The 13,835-nt window shown below is 32.2% G+C and overlaps 1 protein-coding gene across 1 annotated transcript; it reads left to right on the forward strand.

Moving 5' to 3' along the window:
• The first annotated feature begins 5,128 nt into the window (after positions 1–5,128).
• On the forward strand, positions 5,129–10,571 carry LOC104119913 (GDSL esterase/lipase At1g28600-like). Its single transcript, XM_009631527.4, has 5 exons — positions 5,129–5,451; positions 5,866–6,096; positions 8,523–8,671; positions 9,150–9,426; positions 10,028–10,571. The coding sequence occupies exons 1-5, from the start codon at positions 5,205–5,207 to the stop codon at positions 10,279–10,281; spliced, it is 1,158 nt and encodes a 385-aa protein (XP_009629822.1). The 5' UTR covers positions 5,129–5,204; the 3' UTR covers positions 10,282–10,571.
• The last annotated feature ends 3,264 nt before the right edge of the window (positions 10,572–13,835 follow it).

A 13,835-nucleotide genomic window follows, 5' to 3' on the forward strand; every position in this document is an offset into this window, starting at 1 on the left:
TTAAGCGACCTTGGAATAGGGATTTGAAAGTTCCAATAGATTCGTATGACAATTTCGGACTTGGGTGTTCGTTCGGGTTGAGTATCGGGTGGTCCGAGAGCATTTCAGCGCTTATTAGGGAAAGTTGGCATTTTAAAAGTTTTAGAATTTCATAAGTTATGTTTGAAGTGAATTTTTATGTTATCGATTCCCGTTTGGGGTTCCGAGCCTTAGAATAGGTTCGTATAGTGATTTGTGACTTGCACGCAAAATTTGGCATCATTCCGGGATGTTTAAGTATAATTCGGACGCGTTCAGCGAAGTTTGGAAGTTGGAAAGTTGAAAAAAAGGTTTTGGCCATTGATTCATAGTTTTGATGTTGTTTAGCATGATTTGAGGCTTCGACTAAGTTCGTATCATAATTGGGGATGCGTTGATATGTTTGGTTGAGGTCCCGGGTTCCTCGGGTTAGATTGCGGGTGATCAACGGATTGGATTTTAGACTTAAGGAAAAACTGGAAGTTTTGGATGCTGGTGTTTTCGCACATGCACAAGAAGGACTGCAGGTGTGGTACCATAGGAGTGAGGCATTGGAACGCAGAAGCGACATGGGCAAGGCTGGACTGTGGTCGCAGGTGCGAAGACGTTTTCCGCACCTGCGTGATCGCGGAAGCGGAAATAAAGGCGCAGAAGCGGAAGCTGGCATCTTGGGCATTTTTGCAGAAGAGGAGGGACTGGCACAGGTGCGCCTTCGCAGGTGCAAATTCGTGCCCGCAGATACGGATTGGGGGGGGGGGTTTAGGAAAACCGCATAAGCGTAATTTTAGACCGCACCTGCGGAACCGCAGAAGCGGTCTAATGACCGCAGATGCGATGATCGCTGGGCAGAGGGCTTGTTTAAGTGCGTCGGTTTGACTTATTTTCATTTCATCCAAGGGAGCCGGCCTTGGAGCGATTTTGGAGCGTCATTTTCATCGTCAATCATGAGGTAAGTAATTTCTACAAGTTGTAAGTTAAATATACGAATTTGGGCTTGTAAGTACATGAAAAATTATGGAAATTGTGGGATTTTAAGAGAAAACTTAGAATTGGTTTTGTGAATTTTGACCACGAAATTGGACATGGATTTGGGAATAAATCACATATTTGAGTTCATAAGGTTATGGGTAAAATTTATCTTCGAAAAATTTCAGAATCCGGGCATGTGGACCCGAGGGTGGACTTTATTGACTTTTCGAGAGGAGTTAGGAATTGTTATAAATTGTTAAATTGTAAGTATTGGAGTATATTTTGATTGATTTGCACGTTGTTTGACTAGTTTCGAAACGTTTGGCTTGGAGTTGAGTGTTAGAGTGGCGTTGGAGCCGGTTATGGAACTTCAGAGCGAGGTAAGTCTCCTGTTTAACCTTGTGAGGGGGAAACTACCCCCTAGGTGATAAATATTGTTATGTACAACTAATTGTGGGTACTACGTATGCACGAGGTGATGAGAGTCCGTACGTAGCTAAAGCATGTTTATGTCCGGGTAGATTTAGAACCTTATCATGTAATATTTGAATTATTTGAACTCATTCTGCTGGCTTAATTAATTAAACTTATGGTTGAAATTGATTTTGAAATAAATATATGAATACTAGGCCGAGCCTTATCACCTTGAGTTGTTGGTTAGTTATTTGAGAAACGGTAAAGATTATATTCACTTTGTGCTCATATACTGTATTGTAAGCACGTGTCTTGTAATTTGATAACTTCCTTCCTTTCTTGTGGAGCGGCCGAACGCCTCGGCAGTATAATAGATGCATCTATGATCTGTGCCGCTCGACCCTTGACAGTGTACACATTATTCTAGATCGGGCCGAACGACCCCGGTATAATCGTGCATTATATCGCTGGCAGTCCGAACATTCACGAGATTATCTTTTCACTAATGCCCAATATTTTATATGGTATTTCTTATTCATTTGATTTTGGCACTTGACATTTTCTGAGCTGTTAAGGTAGCATTCAAGAATTGAGAAATTCATGCTTTAGAAAGAAATATTTGAAAGATTATGTAACTTACAGATTTACCCCATTACTGTTGTGTGCTTCACATCTGCTTATTGCTTTATTATATTGCTTTGTTGGACCTCTAGGAAGTGTCAATGTCGACCCCTTGTCACTACTTCTCCGGGGTTAGGCTAGATACTTAATGGGTACGCGTTGATTTACGTACTCATGCTGCATTTCTGCACTGAATGTGCATGATCTGACAGGTTCATTTGGTGATCAACATGGCACGTAGGCGCAACTGTTGATGAGTCTTTATGTGAGCTACATCCCAGGCCACGCATTGCAGTCCACAGAGTCTCCATCGTACTATTTATTTTACCCTATCTTACTTACATTCTGGCCATATGTATTATTATTATTATTATTATTATTATTATTATTATTATTATTATTATTATTATTATTATTATTATTGTACTCCTTAGTAAATGCTCATGCACTTGTGACACCGAATTTTTAGGGGTGTTTTAGAACTTGTTATGGATTGTTTTACACTGATTCACTTTCACGTATTATTTTAACGAAACTGTACGTAACTACGGTTTATTTTAATGCACTAACCTAGCTATCCAAGAAAGACTTATGATTTTTAAAAATGATAAAATGAATAATTAAGTGTTGGCTTGTCTAACGACGATGTTGGACGTCATCACGGCTTATAGTGGATTTAGGGTCGTGACAAATAAATATAATATTTGTGTGATTATAAACTTTATGCAACTTGTGAGTTTTAACGTGTCATGAGATTTTTATGGTTATAAAATTATATTATTAAGAATAAAATAAATATTTTAAGATTAAAGTATTTTCAAATATTAAAAAATAATATCACATAAAACATGACGAGTAAATATTTCCCATTCTTTTTTCTTAACTCACTTATATTCATCTTATACTGCCTTATAGCCTGTTTGGCCAAGCTTCTTTTGAGGCAAAAACACTTTTTTTTGGGGTCAAAAGTGTTTTTTCCCCTAAAATTAAGGTGTTTGGCCAACGCTTTTGAAAGGAAAAAAGTGCTTTTGAGCAGAAGAAGATACAGTTTTGCAGAAACAGAAAAAAAATAGTTTCTCTCCAAAAGCGCTTTTTTGAAAAGCACTTTTGAGAAAAATACACTTAAACGAAGATTTTTAAAGCTTGGTCAAACACTAATTGCTGTTCAGAAGTGCTTTTCAAATTAAATAGCCAAACACAAACTGTTTCTCACCAAAAGTACTTTTGAGAAAAATATTTTTGAGAAAAAATACTTCTCAAAATAAGTTTATTTTTGCATCTTGGCCAAACGGACTATTAGCTTGTTATGTTAAATTTTCTGATATTTGTTTCAACTTAAATATCTTTTCATTTTTGTTTTCTTCTCCACTGCTATGCCCTAACTCCTTTAACAGTCACCTACCCCGTCCCGTTACCATTTCTGTTTATTAGGCTTATATAAGCATATTAACGGAGCAGTGACGTTATTAGATTCTCTCCTTTCAACTTTGGAGCAAAGTAAAAAGATTCTCCAAAAAACCACTTGCGCTTAACTTGCACAATAAAAAACTTTTCCTATTTTAGGGCTAAATTGGTCTAAAATTATTTTTAATAGGAAAGTACACATTTGACCAGTCGATAAAAAATAATTACATATGATAGCTAAATATATATAAAAATATGTATAAAATATATATAATATATGTATATTATATATTAATATATAAGAAATATTTTTTATTATTATTTTTAGGAGCGACTCTATGTAGTTTTCCTAAAATAAATCACTAACATTCAAATAAATGATTTGTAAGAAGCAGGAGACAAAATTGACGTCCATATCCATAGCCCTTATCGACGTGGATATCATTAAATTTTTTTATGTTATATTTATTTAATATTATATTCCTTTTTCTCCTTGAATGACACATCATAAATTTTAATAAATAAAAAAATTAAATGAATTATTCGCATACGTCATGGTGACACAATATTTGAAGCTATCCTAAGAGTATCAGAATCTTTGATTATGTCATTGCAATGACTAAACAACATTAGCAACTTAATCAGTTAATTCAGATATCAGAAATTAAATAGTCACAGTTAACAATAATACAAATTGGATTTATAAATTTTGAAAGAGAATTGACCCTTGCCATTTGGACATTTGGAGTTGGTGGAGTCAAACAAAGTTTCTATAAATTTATTCCATTATATTAAAGCCTATGTTATATCCATTAGCCAAATAACGGCCAATAAAAACATACTATAAATTTCGAGGTTTATTATCCACAGGCTTTTACGATGTGGACATCATTGAATTATTTTACTTTATCTATAATTTCCTTATGAATATTAATAAATAAATAAAAATTAAATGAACTATTGTTGTTAGTCATGGAGATAATATTTTAATTTCTAACACTTACATTTTTTCCTTTAATGACACTCCAACGACATGCAAACTAAGAGATATAAATTGAAACGGAGGAGCTAAGAGTATTGGAATCTTGATTAACTAAATGCACATTAAGCAACTTAATGGGTTTTATTGAAACACGAAGGTTAGACCACCCAAAAGTATAGTAAAGTGATAAATATTCAATCATCCTTAAGCGAAAGGTATCCGATTCGAGCTCTGGGCCAGCGCATTTGAAGGAGTGGTTTACACCCTAAAGTTACACTTGGAAACGCGAATTCTAATTAAGCTCCAAAGCGAGTACCGAAAACCAGTGTAAAACTCCAAAAAAAAAAATAGAAAGGTTAGGTGGTCACTGTTGAAAATACAACAAAATTCAGTGTAATCCCACAAGTGGGGCATGAGAAGGGTATGATGTACGCAGCCTTACCCCTAACCTGAAAGGGTATAGATACTATTTTCGATAAACCCTCGGCTAAAGATTACTGTTTAAAATACATATTTTAAATTTTTTATTTGGAAATTAAAGAAACAGTTAATAGTAACGTTAGTTGAACTCTCCGTCAAAAGGAAAAAGAGAAAAGAAAACGTTAGTTGTACTTGTACTCAAAGGACTATTTCCTCGTAGACTCTTGCCATTTGGCAATTTTTGGGTCGGTAGGTAAACAAAAGTTTCTATAAATTCATTCCCATGTCAAACAATTCCTCAGAGGACTTCAAAATTTTGAACCCTCTATTATTAATAGCAACAAAATAACATTCAAAAAAACTTTAAGCAATTGCCATGGCTTCTTCTTATGCTTCTTCTTTTATTTACATAATTCTTATGTTGATTGCATCATTTGGACTTGTTCTTGGATGCTATGAGTCTATAATTAGCTTCGGCGATTCGTTAACCGATACCGGAAACCTCATTCGACTCTCAAAATCCAATAGTCACGTTGCTTCTTCTGTACCTCCTTACGGTGAAACATTCTTTCATCATCCCACCGGTCGATTTTCTGATGGCCGTCTCGTTATAGATTTCATTGGTACGTATAAATAATATTTTTATTTTTATCTTTTACGTGACCTGATACTGAAAATACTTTTTTACTGTTAGTATATACAATGAGGGATATAGTTTTTTGAGCTAGTAATTGTCCAATGAGGGATATAGTTTTACTTGTATATAGAAGAAGACATCCCATTTCCTCGACATATTTTCCTATATGTGTCCCACTTTTACGGAATACAGATATATATATACGTGAAAATTATAAAATTTCAATAAATACTGTAGATTTTGAATACTCGAAAATAGTCTCTCTACCTCCGCAAAGGTGGGGTATGACTGCGTACATACTACCCCTCCAGATGTCATTTGTGGGAATACACTGGATATGTTGTTGTTTTTGTTGTAGATTCTGAATACTTTGGTTTTAATTATGTTATATGATTTGCAGCTGAGAGTATGGGATTCCCACTAATACCACCATATGCTGGTGTTATGAAAAACATGACAAGTAACAGAAATTCAATAAGAGGAGTGAATTTTGCAGTAGCAGGAGCTACAGCAGTAGATATATCTTTTTTGCAGAAAAGAGGAGTCAAGAACCCAGCCACCAATGTGTCCTTAGGAACTGAATTGGAATGGTTCAAACAAATGTTGCCAATTTTGTGCAATTCTCCTACAAGTAAGACCCCACAACATCATGGATTTATTCATCTTATTGAGTTCCTACTTCTGCTTTTTATTATTTACTATTCTTAGTCGGTATACATGGGCGAAGCTACACTCTCGTAATGGCAGTCAATTGTCTGCATATAGGGTAACATATTAGGTTTTAAAGATATATAACATATACTGATGTTCTTTGTTGGAGATTTTCTTTTACTTATTTCAAGTTTGAACACTATTAGAAAACATTTTAGCTTCGCTACTGTCGATATATATAAATTATACACATCTATACATATATTATATATGTATTACACATGTGATACATTCGTCGGCTATTTTTAGGTGAAAAGGTTGGTTGATGGCTATTTAGACTAATTCTTCTTTTATTTTTATTCACTTTTGTTTTTGACAAACCACCAAGTGGACCAAACCATAGAAGACAAATATGTCATTTTCGTATCAAAGACGCAAAAAAATAGGAGGAAAAAAATTCTAGGCAAGTAAAAAATATAATAAGATTGATATAACCCTAAGTTAGGGAGTACCTCTTATTCTTGTTATAAGCAACCCATGATTGCATGAACACTCTAAAGATCATACACCAATTTATTGCTTTCTCTGCACTCAAATTATGAAACTAGGAGTAACTTACGTTACAATTAGTTTGACAATCTTGTATTGAACATTAGATAAAGTAAACTTGTGTGCCTATAAAACTTACGTTACAATTATGTTGTTTTATTGTAAAAGTGTGACTATAAAACTTTTGAAACATATAATGTTAAACGATCATAACATTAATCTATTTAACTATAAAATTTTTTCATTAAGAACAAAATAAAAAGATTAAATTAAATTATTTCTTAGTTTAATATAATGTCATTTCCTCATACGAATTAATATAAAATGATGTTATTCTTTTAGGAATAAAAGGAGTAGTCACCACCCTCTAAAATCACCCACTCAAGAGAGGGACCAACCCCTACAATTCTAGCCTTCCATTTACTTAATGGAAAAAGGTGTGATAAGAAAAGACAATGAAAAGGAGTAGTTGAGAAATTGATCCAACAATAAGTTAAAGCTTTTAAGTAAGGAAAGTGGTTGCTTAAATGTATAGTTAGAAGTAACTACAAATTAAAGATAAAAAGACTTTTGTCAATGAAAATAGAAATATAGTTGTACCTAGCTAGTTGGGCGTGGTAGGTAAGTAAAGGGACAGGCGATCCCGTCTAATTTATTGACCTCAAAATTTACTGTGTATACTTATTTAGCGAGATTTTAACACAATAGATGCTCAGAATTCGTATGAATCTGTAGCTTCTTCACTAAATTTGCTCATGCATTAATCATAGATGAAGTATTCTATGCACTAACGATATAAATATTTACAAAATCAGGTTATTTATAAGTTAATAGCATGTAAATTACTATGATAATATTTTCTAATATTAATTGATAATTTGATAAAAATAAGAACTAATATGCTATCACATGTAAATACCTGATAATGTGAAAAAAGTTTGCATTTAATTTTTAATATATATAACTTAAACCCTTGATTAAAAGAATAAAGTGATAAACAAACAAAGCTAGATGACTAGGTGATTTATTCCTAAATTAATTTTTTTGTTAATTATATTATTATATGTTTCTGGATTTCTTACTAATTCATGTAGTGCTTGATAAAGCTAAAGACTTTTGTTGCTTTTGTTTAGGATAAGCCATCCCTTCACCAACCACTAATAAAGTAACCAAATTTTATCAAGAAAAATAATTATTTGAGTCCTATTATGAAACGGAATTACTTGAAATAGATAGATAATATATAGTGGGGACATCATGTTATATTCTAAGGTTCCGTTTGGATATTTTTTTAATTGAGTTTTGAAGAAAAAATTTTATAACTATTTTTGAAAAACTGTAAAATGATTTTCTTTTTCGATTATATGATTTTGGAAAGTAGAAAATTAAAACTATTACATATTATTTTATAAGATTCTCAATCAGACAATAAGAGCAAGATAAGAGCACAAGACTACGAGGAGGAAAAAAAGTTACATGATTTTTGAGCAAGAAAAAAGTATAAGCATAAGATGAAAAAATATTTTAAAAAGTTGACACAGAATAATGAGGAGGAAAAATAAATGACTTTCTCTTTAAAAACTGATAAAAGGGAGGGATAAGGGAATAAATTTTGAAAAGCTTGTGAGATATTTGATTTTATAAATGTTTGATTTATTTCTAAAAATCTTCTGCGTTCAGACTTTAGATGACACGTATACTGAAGTGGACCTCCACAATATATTAATTTTGATAAGATACCAAAGAAAAGAAAATCATAAGACAAGTGACAAAGAAACTAACTTTATAAAACATCATATGATTGTGTAAATTTTTACGTTAATGCATGAAACTTATATTCTTTGAAATATTAATCAGGTTGCCGAGAGTTTCTTGGAAATTCACTAGTTCTAATGGGGGAAATTGGAGGCAATGATTATAATCATCCATTTTCTCAAGGAAAGCCGAGGGAAGAAGTTCAGACATATGTGCCTGAAGTTGTTAAAGCAATTGGCCTGGCCATTCATGTAAGAATCAATTATTATTTTGAGATTTTTATACAAATAACCAGTCAGATTTAATATTTATTTTTTTTAGCCGGTATACATAAATGATACATTGATTATACACAGTTATTACACATATTATACATAAATTATACATACATTATATATCCGTCCGCTATTTTTAGTTTAAGCAATTAGGTAGACGGCTATTTGAGTTAATTCTTCTATTATTTTTATCAACTCATATTACTATATTAAAAACATTTTCTTAATAAGGGGCTAAGCCAATGTATAAGTTACGGGTTCGGCCGAATCCAGTAACTTTGGTTCAAATCTTATATGTGTCTTAATTAAGAAATCCATTGAATATATGAAATTTTTTAATTTAGAACCGAGTAATTTAAAATTATTAAAATCCCTAACCCATAAGCTTTAAATTCTGGCTCCGCCTATATTCTTAATCTAGTAATTAAGTGACACTTTGTTGATTGTGTTGCAGGAACTAATTGAACTTGGAGCTCAAACACTTATTGTTCCCGGAAATCTACCAATTGGATGTTCAGCTTCTTATTTAACTAATTTTAAGAACTCAAATAAAAATGAATATGATTCTGAAACTGGTTGCATAAATTGGTTAAACAATTTTGCTGAATATCATAATCAACTACTTCAAGAAGAAATCCATCGCATTCGCGAGCTTCATCCTCAAGCCAACGTAATCTATGCTGATTACTACAATGCAGCCATGCAAATTTACAAATCTCCAAAAAAATTTGGTACGTAAAATCTACCTTTTTACATCATCATATCATTATAGATGTAACTGATATACTCTGGCTATATAAATTTTTTATAATATCGGTGTACTTTAACTTGTTGTAGCAGGCTACTAATTCCATTTATTAATGTTAGTTGTATCTAGTTATCTTTTAGGTGACCAGATAGTGCAAAGGTTTATGGGATTTTTACACAAATAGTTCATAGATTATACACATATTATACATGAATTATACATATCTTATACATTCACCGGCTCTTTGGATTCACTATTTGCTTTCTTAGGTGGTAAACATAGATTAAACACTAATTAATTTTGTTTCTCCCAAAAAAGGTATGCAATTGAAAAAAGAAGAACGAAAAAAGTAACTGGCCATACGATTAAACACTGATCATACATGATGATACACATTGTACATAGATTATAAACCCGTCGGCTATTTTTATTTATTTTAAGTGGTAGGATGGGGTGATATTTAGGTTAATTCTTCAAAAATAATTTATGTTGGTATATAAAAGTTAAACTCTATCGTTATATCCCGAACTTTCTGAAAACATCAATTTGGAAGTTTATTAACAATTTTGTTAATGATGGTGTAGGTTTTACAAGCACTATTGTAGCATGTTGTGGAGGAGGAGGTCCATACAATTATGATTCATTGGCAATTTGTGGTTCACCACTATCAAATGTGTGTAATAATCCTTCTTCATATGTTAGTTGGGATGGTGTACATTTGACAGAGGCAGCATATAGATTGATTGCCAAAGGCTTATTACAAGGTCCATATGCAATTCCTAGAATGAATGAACTTTGTTCTTTTGATGGCTTAAGTAAGGGAAAATCAGACCAGTAGCATACTACTGTCTAATGGCACTCGCAACCTTCAAATTCTGAATCTGCGTCTCTACAGAAAATTGTATATAACTGTCCAATATTGAAACATACGGTACACCAACTTTAGCTTGCATTTGATGGAGAGTTAGCACTGTTACAAGTTTGAAAGTAGTGATGTAATTAGTCTTGATATGTAAATCTAGCTTTATTTAAGTTTACATTTATTAATTTATTAGGCTGAGCCCCAAATCAAAAGTGTTTTGTGGCGGTTGCATACAGTTCAATTGAGTAATGTACAATATTTTCTGATGGTGTGCGGCGAAAGACGAATCCATAATTTGAAGTATATCGGTTCAGAATTTTTAGCCCTTTTGAATTTTAGGGTTCTAAATAATTTATACATATGATATGAATTTCTTAAGGTAAATACGAAGTTTACAGCAAAGCTATTGCATGGATTTTCTCACTTTTCTTCTGCTCCAAAGGCTATGATTCGGTTCACGAGAGGATTTTTGGATACAAGTTTCCTTTTTCCTTGTTTTTCTCTGGACAAGATACTAAAATAAGAGTTAAATTAATATACACCGTTAGTATTTAAGGAACTTTTAAACGATCACGTCCATTTATCTGTTGTACTAGGTATTCTATTTTATTTTTAATACTACCGATACCACATTTTAAGAGGCTTACCTCTAGATATCCTTTGGATAACATAGTGTAAATTATTATTTATATTGATGATGTATGTAACTTACACTTTTAAATCAAATGATAATTAATATTGAAAATTTTACCATCTATAGCAAACTATTACACCTTATTTATTATAAACCAAAATAATTTCAAAATATTATTACTTATAACTACCTTTTCTATTTTATAGCAAAATAAGTATTTATTTTATAGCCTATCATTGAGGCATGAAATACGCCAATTATGTTCTTTCTCTCTCTTCCTTCTCTCTCTATCATCAAGATTCTCAATTCTCTCTCTTCTCCCTCAAATCTCTCTCCCTTTTCCATCAAGGCAGCCGTCGTAGCAGCCATTTTTGGTGACGATGGTGGACTTTCTGTAGCGAAGAGAATAAATCTGAAGCAAAGAGGGAGTAGGCGAACAGTAATCATCAGAATCGTCGGTGTCATCATCGTGGTCGTCATCAGAATTGCCGTCGACATCAGAATCATCGGCGTCATCATCCACTATTGGCTCATCCTCTTAAGCGAACAGATCTGACCATGGCTACACCGGAGAAGATTTGAGGGTCGAATTTTTGTTCGTCTCCATTTTTAGTTTTAATACAATGTATACAGTATTTTGCTTGGCCGAAAATGGCATCTCCCACGAACTTTCTTCTCTTCTTTGCTATTGAGTCACATACAATGATATAAATACACTCAAATACATTATTATTTTTGTATAAATACATTATTTTTTTTGCCTATATTTATGCATTCCAAAGGTCTGTATTTTTTTAATATAGCCGAATATTACTGTTTTTGTGATTTTTTATTGTTTGAATACAGTCGAATTGAATACGGTGAATTGAATATAATGTATAATAGTGAATAATGAATATTTGTGATTTGAATACAATATATACGGTGGAATTGAATAAAACGGTATACACCCTATTTCTTAATTTTTTTTGTTGTTTGAATACAACTATATTCAATATAGTGAAACTGAATACAATTCAATATTACTCTTTTCGTTATTCAACACTATCACTATTTTTTAGGCGGATTACCTCACTATATTTATAAATACATTTACGCGAATACATGAAATACAAAATTAAATAGCTGTAATCCCTGTTTTTTAGGCGGATTACCTCACTGTATTTATCAATTCAGTCTCGCGAATAGATGCAATAATACATAATTAAACAGCTGCAATCCCTATTTATTAGGCGGATTACCTCATTGTAATTATAAATACAGTTGCACGAATACATGAAATACAGCACAGTAGCAACGAAGTTTTGTAGAATTGATTTTGTTAAGTTAAATTAAGAGTGATACACGCTACTTGATCCTCTTTCGGTTATTAAATAACTGGATTCCCCTATTTTTTAGACGAATTCCGCTACTGTATTTGCGAATACAGTAGCACGAATACAGTCGAGTAACAACTAAATAGTAACTATATGAAATAAAAAATTAATAGCCACTAAACAACAATAGTTTCTCAAAATCCTCGTTAATATTTCACTCTTAGCGCGACGACTTACCACTTTTTGTATGGCCCTCTTCCACAAACCATGTCTAGTTTTGTAGGGAACCTGCATTTTAGCATTTTATATTATGTAGAGGAAAATAATAAAGTTTAGGAAAACTTGAGTGTATATTTGTAATATCATTGAAGAAACGAAAACATCAACAAGTCAATATATTAGTTATGATATTTATATGTCAATAGGAGTGGGTCGGAATATCCTTTAAAAGGAAATATCACCTAACATTAATTTCTTTTTAAGTCCATGGGACGTGAAATCTTATCGTGTAACCTTTCTTCAAAACTATGTACATAGATAATGGCTAAAAATATAAAATGACATATAATAAAGCAAATGTAGTTAGATAATCATGTCAATATATCAGAAAAAATGTCAAAACTCTTTTAATAGAAGTCTACCGAATTCTTGATATTTGTTGGTAGAGGAAATGGAACTTTGGATTACTTAAATATCATGATGGCCAAAACTGAAATTTATCTTTAGGGGACTAGAATCACAATTATTTCATTTGAAAACTAATCCATTTGTTTGCAACTAATTGAAGTATTAACTTGCAGATACGCTCTTGCTTTAATTTCAAGGAAAAAGTGTTGGTATATTCTAGCCTGTACTTAAGCAAACACTAATCAGTGATTAAAAGAACACTAATTAATCAGTATCCGACAAAATATCACCATAGCTAATCCAAAACAAAAAATCCGGCAAAGTAATATCTTTTTAGTTACAGTATTTTACAATTTGTTCATCAAAAGTAATTTCAATTTTGTTTCTAATTCCTACTTTATGGCATTGGGCAAGTTTAGATGTGTACTTATCTTATTTTTTAGATTACTAACTTATAACCGATAATTATCAATAATTAACCTTTTAAAAAAACTGCGTACTTTAATACAACTTATGTATAAACTCGAGTAACTTGTATAAAATCCTATACTTTAGGGACCAATTAATAATCATGGACAGTTGATTGACTTTTTGCATTTAATTAAGGAAAAAGGGTATTTTGGTCTATTGTTACATCTGTAATGACTCAGCCATTCGTTTTGAGTATTACAGCCCTGTTCCCCTATTTGCTGCTCAATTTATGCCTTACAGTTGATTTATGACTTATCGGGTTAGTTAATTCGGGCCCGAAAAGATTTCAGAGTGAAATGAGACACTTAGTCTCATAATTAAAAACTTAAGTTGGAAAAGTTGACCGGATATTCACTTATGTGTAAACAATATCGGAATTAAATCTGATGATTCCAATAGCCCCTTATGGTGATTTTGGACTTAGGAGCGTGTCCGAAAAATTATTTGGAGGCCCGTAGTGGAATTTGGCTTGAAATGGCGAA

This window comes from Nicotiana tomentosiformis, chromosome 9 (genome assembly GCF_000390325.3).
Source record: "Nicotiana tomentosiformis chromosome 9, ASM39032v3, whole genome shotgun sequence".
In the NCBI taxonomy this organism is placed as follows: domain Eukaryota; kingdom Viridiplantae; phylum Streptophyta; class Magnoliopsida; order Solanales; family Solanaceae; genus Nicotiana; species Nicotiana tomentosiformis.